General features: G+C 31.0%; 1 protein-coding gene and 1 pseudogene across 1 annotated transcript; one reads left to right on the forward strand and one right to left on the reverse strand.

Moving 5' to 3' along the window:
- Positions 1-2,525: 2,525 nt before the first annotated feature.
- Positions 2,526-2,939, reverse strand: LOC107632330 (peroxiredoxin-2F, mitochondrial pseudogene; annotated as a pseudogene).
- A 4,191-nt stretch (positions 2,940-7,130) lies between these two features.
- On the forward strand, positions 7,131-10,501 carry ENODL18 (early nodulin-like protein 18). The gene is made up of 2 exons (XM_016331757.3): positions 7,131-7,543; positions 9,836-10,501. Exons 1-2 carry the CDS (start codon positions 7,318-7,320, stop codon positions 10,372-10,374), a joined length of 765 nt encoding a protein of 254 aa, XP_016187243.1. The 5' UTR covers positions 7,131-7,317; the 3' UTR covers positions 10,375-10,501.
- The last annotated feature ends 1,215 nt before the right edge of the window (positions 10,502-11,716 follow it).

Raw genomic sequence — 11,716 nt, forward strand, 5'->3', positions numbered from 1 at the left:
TCATTTCAGATAATATTCTAATTGCCCACGAATGTATGCACTATTTGAAAAATAAGAGAAGTGGGGCAGAGCATGAGATGGCTATTAAACTAGACATGAGCAAGGCTTATGATAGGGTTGAATGACATTTCTTATAGTATATTATGGATAAGATGGGCTTTGATGCTAAATGGATTAACTGGACTAAGAAATTGGTAACGACTGTTTCTTACTCTGTCGTTGTGGAAGGTTAACCTTTTGGCTATTTTAGGCCAAATAGGGGCATCCGACAGGGTGACCCCTATCTTCATATCTCTTTCTTTTTCGACACAAGACAGAGCAAAACAGATTAATTCAAGGAGTTCAAGTTAATCAGAGATGCCAAACAGTTAATCACCTTTTGTTTGCTGATGATTCAATCATTTTTTGCAAGAGCGCACCTAATACAAGCCAAAGTATTCTAGAATTTCTAGATATCTATGAGGGTTTCAGTGGGCAAAAAGTCAATTTGAATAAGTCGGCTATCTTTTTCAGTCACAACACACCTCAGAACACAAGACTAGCAGTTGCTCAGACACTAAATATTGAACATATCGGAGCACAAGACAAATACCTGGGACTGCCCTCTATAGTTCAAAAATCAAAGAAAGCAACCTTTGGAGCTATCAAGGATAAAATTCAGAAGAGGATTATGGGTTGGAAAAGAAGTCTATTGTCATCAGGTGGCAGGCACACGCTATTGAGAGCGGTGGGGGAGGCGATTCCTATTGATACACTCTCTTGTTTCAAGCTCCCGGATACGCTGTTGACTGAGATTCATAGCATGCTCTTGCAATTTTGGTGGGGTCAAAAAGGCGCAGAACGAAAAATGGTTTGGATTAAATGAGATACAATGACGAGACCGAAGAAAGATGGAGGGCTGGGGATCAAGGATCTAAGGGCGCAAAATTTGGCTTTATTGGGCAAACAATGTTGGCGTCTAATGAAATACCCTAATTCTACTCTATCAAGAATGCTCAAAGCTAAATATTTCAGATATACAGATTTTCTACATGCAGAGATAGGAAGCGTACCGTCGTGGGGCTGGAGAAGTGTTCTTGAAGGGCGCAAGGTGATCGAGAAAGGCTTGTTATGGAAAATAGGCTCTGGTACTAATGTTCGCATCTTCCATGACCCCTGGCTCCCACCACCAGTGCCCCTTAATGTCCCTCAAAATGCACTCACAATCCCGCCAAATCTGCAAGTGTATTACGTTAGTGCGTTATTAAATCCTGATAGAAGCTGGAATAGAAATCTGATTGAGTCAATTTTTTCAGTTGATATATGCAATAAAATTTTTTCAATCAAACCAACAGAGGAGGAGGATGAAGTTAATTGGTGCTGGACAAAATCTGGTATGTATGAAGTTGGGTCAGGATACAAAATTGCTTATGGATTCTTTCATTCTCCTACTTCATTGAGGCCCCAGAACATACAGAACAACAGAGTCTGGAATAGCATTTGGGAATTGAAATTACCTCATAAAATTAAGGTTTTTCTATGGAAAAGTTTTCATGAAAAGCTTTCAGTGTTGCAACAAGTTCACAGGCGGTTCGCATCTACTTCTGCTACTTGTCCAAGATGCATGTTGAAGGCTGAATCAATTTCTCATGCTTTGTTCCAATGCCCCATGTCTTCAATAATATGGTGCCTAAGCTTAATAACCCCTGACCTATGGATGAGAGAAGAAGAGACATTTTTCAATTGGTGGCAACGAGTCTTATCCTAGGCAGTGGCTCAATTTGACGGTAGACAAAAGACCCTCCTCATAGCGGCGCTATGTTGGAGCACTTGGAAAGCGAGGAATCGGTGTGTTTTTGAGAAGGTAATAAGCCCGGCACTAAAGATAGTGAAAGAAGCCAGCAATTTAGTGCGTGAACTCGTGAGCCATACCTGATAGATGCTGTTAATTTTCTTTACTCTTACTTTACTCTTTTCTAAGCTCTTAGTCTTTCAGTCACCGTTGGTGATAAATGGGAATACCCAATTCTTTTATACTTTCTTATGGAAACACTTTTATTTTATATTAATAAAATAACACTTATCTTTGAAAAAAATTAATAGTTTAAAAAAAGATTAAATAAATTATTAAAATCATATTCTCAATTTATTAGAATAATCAATTTTTAAATTTAAATTATTAGAGTTAGGCGATATAACCTCCTCTTAATATACCGTCACATTCTCATTCCATCTCAACCTTCATCTCCTTTCTCCACTCACACCGTCGTTCATCCCGACAGTCCTCCCCTCTACGCCCAAAACTCGCTGTCGTCGATCTCCGGTTCACGCCCAAAACTCATTGTCTGTGCCAGAGACAGCCATTCCGACGCATCATAATGCCGTCGTCCCCCTAACACCGTTCAGACGCAGTCGAAACATCGCTGTCCTCCCAAACCGACGTTGCCGCACCCGCCGATACCACTGCGGCCTGACCGCGTGAAACAAAAGAGTGCATTTTATTGAGAACTCGTTACATTATATAACTATCCTACAAAACATAATCTTTAAATCTGTCCCAAAATGGTGTCTGCGCCAGAAACCTTGACATCGGATGTAGCTTCTTCAACATTAAGAGCTTTCACTTTTCCATCTACCACGTATGCTGACCACCTCTTGGATCGAGTTCCAAGCAAAGCACTAGAGAGATCAGTAACTAAATCTAAGCTTTTGTGAAAGCTCCCGTCGAAGTCTCCATAAAACTCAATAGCACTATTGGCTTGAAGCTTCTCTACCCAAGCATTCATAGTATATGGATCATTAACAGCCACACAACTAACAGAAACAATCCCTTTGGCCTTAAACTTATCAATATTTTCGATGTACTTCCGCATCCGTGCAGACGCAGCCGTGAATAGCAACCTGTGCCTTCCCCTAACATAGTCATAGATGGAATCCTCTATGAGAAATTTATTGTGCATGTTAGTGGTCAACCCATAATATGCCGGATGGTCATTTTAGTAGATATGCGGATGGTTATTTTAATTCTTATGTGAATGGTTACCTGATTAGATTGGGTTTAGTTAGATACAATTAGAATATATTGGATGTTCAATTCACCATGTATACAGATGATTATTTTTATCCTTAAGTAGATGATTATTTGATTGGATTGGAGGAGGAGGAGCCTGGCGGCGCCGTTCGTTTTCGGTCTAGAGGAGCGACGCCGATGAGGGTCCTTGTTGACGAACCAACGGCGGTGAGGAGGATCCTGATGACGACGATGGGGGCTGGTTGGCAACCAAGCGACGGCGTGAAGAACCCAGGAGGTGACGATGATGTCCGGTGAGGGAGAGAGTAACGCCGACGGCTGGTTGGTGAGGCGGCGACGGCAGAAGGTTTGGGGAAGAAGTTGGTGCTTTGGTAAATTAGGGTATAACGAATGGTTAAAATTTTTGGATTACTGATGAATGAGATTTTTTTTTGTTGGGTAATCTGGGTGGAGTATTTTTTTTTTAACTTCATTGGACCAAATTTCCAATCCATTGTTCACTTTATTCAAATAAATTTTCCGTTGTCTACCTAACGGAGCCGATAATTAAAATTTAAAATCATTAATTAACTAATAAAACTCATAAACTAACTAACAAATAAGAACCATGAACCATAATTTATAAAATTACACATAATAAGCTATAACATAATAAACCTGTAAATTGAAATAGGCATAGATTGATAGCAATAATTTGTTAAAAAAAATTACATGAAGTAGGAGTGTGACTGCACTACTGATGTAGAAGTAAAAGTAACGAAAAAAGATGAATGAACGCAGAAGAACAAGAAAGTCAACTTTCAACAAAAAGAAAAAGGCGCGATGATAAACAACTGTACACAACGGATGCGGGCAAATAAAATGAGCACAGAAAAATTGAGGGTGGAGTTGAGAATGGTAGTGCGACGACAATTTTTTGTAGAAGCGTGCTTTGGAAAGAGAAGAGTGACAAGGGAGGATGAGAAAGTGGATGTAGGAATGGCAATGCGGCGGTGAATGACCATAGAAGCGTGTGGCTTCGACGGTCAAAGAAGAGTGACAAAGGATGAAAGAAAGAGCTAGGGGAGGTGGAACAACACATAACTTCCTCGTCCAGTCTCTTGGTTAGATGTTTACTGACTTAGTATAACACTAAGCAATGATCTGATTCTCTAACTCTTTTCTTTAAAAAAAGACAAATCGATACCGTTTTAATCAAGTTGGGACAAGATTCAAACTCGTAAATAGATTCATGAATTTGAACGAGTTTGTTCGAATCTACTTGAATTCGGCTACATCTATCAAGAATCAAGATACAAATTTGAGTTGAGTCAATCTGATTTCATCAACGAATTTACTAGTTAACTCATAAATTTAACAATATATATATATGCAGTCTAATAATATTTTTTTAGCTCACACTTTTAAATATTACTAATTAACTGTTGACCAAAAATAAAAAAAAATCATAACCCTCTAACATTTCTCTAATAATATTTCAAAATTCACCTTGTTGAAGCCTTACATTTCGTTTTCTATTAAATCTATCTATTGATCTATTGATAATTTTATATGTGATATTATAGTAATCACAATATTATAGTGATCATTTCTAAGAACACTAACAATATGCATTGATCGATAGTCAATTCGAGATTTCGCAAAAAATAAACAATGATGTTTTGAGTATATAAAAAATCAGTTATTATTTTATATAAATATATATTAACAATAAAAAATAATATATATTTATATCTAAATATATAATAATTAATTTTTTTATATATAAATAATATTTTTGATAAACAAATAACAATATATTATTTCATAGCATTATCACCGTTTAAATATCACTTTCAGTGCTTATTAATATAAGCTTGTCAAACAGATAGGTCAAATCCAAGTAGTTGCATTGATTCGTTGCTTTATAGAAATTGTTGTTTACAACTCTAGTATTGCACTAAAGAACAAAACTCACAACAACTTCATTAGCTGTTAAAAGAGTGGCATTCTATCATTTACATAGCGTCTCAATTTAAAGTTTAATTTGTCATTGTCAACCTAACCAAAACATTATATATATATATACAACGACGGAGATAGATAAAATATTAGAGGAGTACACAATAAAATAAAATTAAAATAAAATTAAAAAAATTAAACTAAAATTTATATATAAAAAATTAAAATTACAAAGATCATTGTCCAACTTTCTCACCATGTGACTCTATTTCTGTATATATAACAAACAAAATAATTAAAACAATTAAACAAACTATATAGAAGCAGAGCTGTCGGCAAATCTTGAGTTTGGTACTTTACCATAATTAATTAATTAAATTAATTTATGTGCTAATACCAACAAAAAATTAAATAATGATAGGCCCTTCTACTTTATTCCTTAGCATGCATTCTCTATTCTTTGGATTGCTCTAATTATTCTTTCAACTTTTCGGTGTTGTAATAGAATTGTCTAACGAAGATAAGATAATAAGATATTTTTTGATAATCTAAAACCATTCTATTATTGAGTAGTTCTATTAGTACATTATTAAAAATTAAAATATTTACCGGAATATTTTTTTTTTAACTTTTATCATATTTTAGATATATTGTATTCGATTTGTGTTTTTAAAGATTTAAATTATATATTTAATTTAAATAAAATTCAATTAAAATATGGTCTAACTGATAAACTACTTTAGTTGGTTCCACGTGTTTGAGTTTTCATGGTGAGATTCTCTGACATCCGAAGTGATTGTTAACTTGTTTCAATCCATTTGATCTCTCTTGAGATCTTCCCCTTTGGGAACTTGTGAAACTTGGATCCTAGTTTTTTCTCTTTCTCTTGCTTTTACCCCACCGCCAATAACTAATATCTTTTTTCCCAATATGGAAATAAAATGGTAGAGCAATTTAACGACATAGTTTTATTGTAGTAAACAATCAATTAAATATTATTATATTATTGAGTCTTGTTAGGGATAATAAACATCTTCTCAAAAGATTTTTCATACTATCTAAAATAACCATATCTTGAATTCTTGAGCTTTCGGATCCAAAATTCTAATATTATGTCATGATACCACTCATCCTAAAAATTTCAGCTGATGACAAAATGTAACACTAATAGTTATATCTCTAATACTCCCTAATCCTTCATTGTACACATTGTATAAATATTCCATTGGCTCCTCATACTTTCTCTATATTATTATATAAAATTTAAAATAAATTAAAACTAAATATTAGACTACAATCATCATTTATGATTGATATGTGATCTTATAAATACTAATATAGTATTTTGTGAGATTCAAAATAAAATAAACTTAAAATTGCATATGCATAAATACATAAATGCAGATAAATGTATCTTATCATGAATATAGATAAAGTTGAAATATATATATATATATATATATATATATATTCATTTTTAATTATAGAGATCAGACTATATAATGTGTTATATTATGAATAATGTATTTCAAAATTTAAAAATTATTCTATATAATATAAATGTTTATATATTTAGTACAAGTGTATGAAATATAATGTCGTTGACTCATTTATATATGGTCTAATTGCTAAATTTAATATTTGAATTTTCAAATACTTTACTTCTTATCAATTAATAGATGGATAATAGATGAATTATGAATATACACATGCATTACTATATATAAACATAGAGCATGTTTGGATAACCCAGAAAAATAAATAAATAAAATTGTAAAACAGCTTATAATAAGGGAAAATACTATCTTGAAGACTATGATTACAAGTAAGTATTTAATTATTTTTTAATCAAAATTATTTTATCAATTTAATTTCAAATATTTATATAAACAATTATTTTGAATTTATTTTTAGAATTATACTATTTAAAAATATTTTTTAATATATATCTAAACATAATACATTATCTTAAAATAACTTTTTAACTAAAATATTTAAACAAAATTAATTATCATATAATCGATTATTTTTAAAAAAATGAATATACAAATAAATTTTAAATTTTTTCAACATTCTTAAACACATCCTTAATATGTCAATATTCTTATGAGAACCTTATTCTTGAGACCAATATAACAAGTGTGACTAATTTAGTAATTCAGCTGAAATCCAGGGTTCATGTGGGAAAAAAAAAACAGATAGAACATAAAGAGCTGGCACAGGAACAGCATAAGAGTCCACACATGATTCTTTCTCTTCTTCTCAATTCTCATCATCCACTTTAATCTCTCTCTTTCAATCCTATAATAAAAAGCAAGTTTATCTCTGGAATTAAGTGTCTTTGCACATTCACAAATCCACAAAACATGGAACACAAAAGAAGAGGAACCACTTCATCAAATGATGTTCTGTTCTCAACTCTTATCCTCATCATCATAGTACTTTGTTCTTCAGGATCTTTTGTTGTTGTTGATGCTTACAAGAATTACACAGTGGGAGATTCTTTAGGATGGTTTGATAGTACCATGAATTCTGAGATCAATTACCAGAAATGGGCTTCCAATAAAGTTTTCAGCTTGGGTGATTTCTTAAGTGAGTTTCATTTCTAACACATCATTCTGATTATTCTTCATCTTCACTTTTTCTTCAGTGTTCTTTTTGTTTTGGCCATGTAAATTTTAATTTTGGTTACTAAATGATTATGTCATGTGGTTATTTTGAAATCTGTGGTTGAAATATATATATGAGTTTAATTTTGATGTGTAAATCGTTTTGCATAATTGTGTAATTATATTCGTTTTTTAATGATTATTTATATGATTAATGTAAAAAATAATTATTTTTACTAATATGATGTTATATAATTAGATTAACATGTAAAACTATTTTATACAATCATTACATTAAAATTTTATATATATATAACATTTATGAAAGTAAGTTTTCTTATCATGTCATGAGCTTTCAAGTGCCAATTCCTTGAATCTTATCTTCAATTTTCCATTGATATGTTGTTTGTTTAGATGAAAAGTTTTGACACTAATTATATAATATCTTGTCATGTTGACAAAAAATTTTAGCAATATTGGATAGGAAAAAAATATTTATTTATTTTTTCAATTTTATTTTTGTACTTTGGTTTTATCCTTTGTACGGTTGATAAGATATGATGAAGAGCAGGAACAAAAGTTGTACTCTTCTCTAATATTTTAGGAAGCATTTCAAGTGCACCGGGAGTACCGGTGCACTAATTATTTTAACCGTTGATCTGAATTATAAAAAAAATATATAATATATATTAATTAAAATCAACGGTTAAAATAATTGGTGCTTTCCGGTGCACTTGAAATATTTCCAATATTTTAATCCTGAAATATATAATATGTGGCAGAATATGTATATCTGAAAATGGCATTAATTTATATTTGCTTAAAGCCTTAAACCTACCTTTGTTGGCCTCAAATCAAGTAATATTTCTTCCATTTAGCAAAAGGTGTAGAAATACAGAAAATAATAAATGAAATTACTGTTAACATTTGAGAAAACAAAAACTCTTTTTCTTAACCATTATTCTTTTCTTTTGGTACAATTAATAAATATTCTCTTCCGATATTGAATAGTGCTTCCTTCTTTTAAAATATTTCTTTTTAACTTTTTTTTTTTTAATGTTATGAGAATATTTTGTGACGGTGGAAATAGTGAAGAAAGGCATTGACAAGTCATGTTCATGTATAACTTTAGACTTTAGAGCATTCAGTTGGGGGTTGAAGGTAGGTCAATGTTTGAAAATAGATCATTTATTCCAATATTATAGTTAGGAAAAGTATAGGGTACCATCATATTATCTGCCAACTTCTGCCAACTCTTATTTATAATTGTGTTTCATGGAAGTGTATTTGTAGATGTGTCTTTTTTTTTGTGACAAACAAATACATGCGTTTGCCGGGAGTCTAATATATTAGATGTGTCTAATAATTAATATATTTTAAATACATATATAAAGAGACACATTCAGAAAATATATCTATAAAAACACTTCTATTAAATACAGCTATAAAAAAGACATTTTTATTAGACACATCCACGAACACACTTCCATAAAACACAATTATAAATAAGAGTTGGCAGAAATTGACAGATATGCTGTTGATAACGTAGCGGAACCGTTATAGTTATTATTGTCTCAATAAATCTTTCATTTCAATAATCTTATTCAATTCTATAATCTATTAATCTTACACAATAATTATTAGTTGTTTGATATGAGTATTTATGATCTTACTATATATTTTTTTCATATAATCTCAAAGTAAGTGTACACTTTGAAGGTCAACTAGGTTGAACACTTAACTAGCTCTATTTTTTTCTCTCCTTTTTTCACATAAGCCTTAATTTGATGCCTAACACTACAAGAGATTTTGTCATCCAATTAGATACCTTCTTTTTTTCTATTGAAGTACTTAGAGTGAAAAATATGATTATGTTAAATATTCTATTAAGTTAAGAATTCATAGATAATTAAATGACAATTTATGTTTAGATAAAAAGATAGGTAGAAAGATAAATAAAATATTTTTTTGGCAAATATATTTTTCTCAGTGATTTTTGTCCACCCATATAGGACAACAAAAATAAATATTTTTTAATTTCTAACTATCTCAATATAATATCTCTCTATTTTGTTTTATGAGGTTGTTGCTAAATGAAGCCATATTATAATTAAATATTTTAATTTTTTTTTTTACACTTATGCATATAAATTACATAGTTAGGTTCATTACCAATTTTTCATACCTCTAATCCATATAGTTTCTCTTATGACATAAAAACAATTACTTTTTAACTAATTTGGGTGATTTTGTTGTTCAATTTTGATGCATGAAGTTTTCAACACAGACACCAATCACTCAGTTGTCCAAACATACAATGCAACAACATACAAACAATGTGACTATGATGATGCACAAGACAAAGACACAAACCAATGGCTTCAATCAAATCCATCAAACACAGAAACACATTCAATCTCAGTGTCAGTTCCTTTGAAGAAGGAAGGTGTCACCTACTTCTTCTCAAGTGACTATGATGGTGACCAATGTAGAAGTGGACAAAGGTTCCAAATCAATGTCACTCATGGTCAAGGTTTACCTAAGAGCCTTAAGGATCCTTCTGAGGATTCTGCTCCTTCTCCTTCCGGCGCCGGTGGCGGTGTTGCCGGCGATGATGAGGCTGCACCGGATACTATTGTTCCGGCAAATTTTAATCACCCCAAGTATGAAAATAGTGATAGTAGTGGTGATGACGATGATAATGATAACAAGGCAAAAGGAAAAGCTAGTTCTGATTCTGTGTCGATTTATGATCAAATTCATATGAAATTATTTGGGTTTCTCGCTTTGTCATTGGTCGTTTTCTTGTTATAAACTAAGAGTGGTGGTGAAAATTTACGTGCAATAGTCTTTATAAAGTTGATAGTTAAAAATCGTTATATGATTTGATATGTTTGACTAAATTATCATTTAACAATTTTCAACTATCATATGAAGATAACTACATGATTTTTCACCATTAAGAATATTTGGTCATAATTGTGGGTATACTTTTATCATCCAAGATAATCCTACTTGAGTGGAGTAATACTGATATGATAAATCTCTCATTTTTGAGTTTTATCATAGTTACACACCATGGATTTATACCTAATATACCTTTGTCTTAGGTATCATATAACTCCCTTGCAGTTGAGTCCTATAGAGAGAGTGAGAGATTTTTTTTTTATATATATATATATATATATATATATATATATATATATATATATATATATATATATATATACATATTTGATAGATTTTACACTTTTACACCTATTTTTATGTATTTATATTTTAATTGATTGTGAAAGAGGATATATATTATTTGTAGACTAGAAATAATTTCATTATTGCATCCTTTATTGTTGTTTGTGTTGCTAAGTTCTCCTATTTTCTTTAATGTTTTCAATTGATATTGGTAGCAACTCAGTTTAATTAGCAAAGACGATTGATGCTGCCATGGTGTTGGTTTCAATTTCCTTTTCTCCTTCAATGAAGAAAATCAGAGACATCTGAGATCAGTGCGATGAGACAGAGGGGCTCTGGACAAATATCTAATATAATTAATATTAATATAATAATAAATTTCTGCTTCTAGTAATAGAGATTAGACTCTTAACTATTTGAGTTAGTTGAGTGGTCAATTTACTCGATCGCTTAAATAAGTATCAGAGGTTTGAATCGCGCTTTATATATGTAGCAATCAATTGATCCGTGATAAACCTTAAATAGAGATTAGATTCACGACAAATTAGTTCTTAACCTATTAGGTTGGGAGACATAATGAGAAAAAAAAAAAACTCTCAAACTTAGCCGTTGAACATCAATTACAAACAATTAATTTCCAACCATATAAACAACTTTGTAATAGGTTAAAAAAAACATAATGTCTCCCTTATAGGCTCATAGTAGTTACAAATAAATTAGTAAGCAATCCAAATGGAAAAAATTGCCATAAAATTAAAGATGCTTTCAAGAGATATAATTAGTTTATAATGTTGAGATTTCAATTTCACCTTGCATATTGTTCGTCTGTTCATTTAAAAGATACCATAAAAAATAAAAAATATTATTATTATAATATTCGCAATCAAATTGATATCGTCATAAATAATACAAAGTAGATTACATGATCGATTTAATTTAGTGTAAAAAGTATATCAAAACTAAA

This window comes from Arachis ipaensis, chromosome B3, assembly GCF_059453495.1.
Source record: "Arachis ipaensis isolate K30076 ecotype BB chromosome B3, ASM5945349v1, whole genome shotgun sequence".
Classification (NCBI taxonomy): domain Eukaryota; kingdom Viridiplantae; phylum Streptophyta; class Magnoliopsida; order Fabales; family Fabaceae; genus Arachis; species Arachis ipaensis.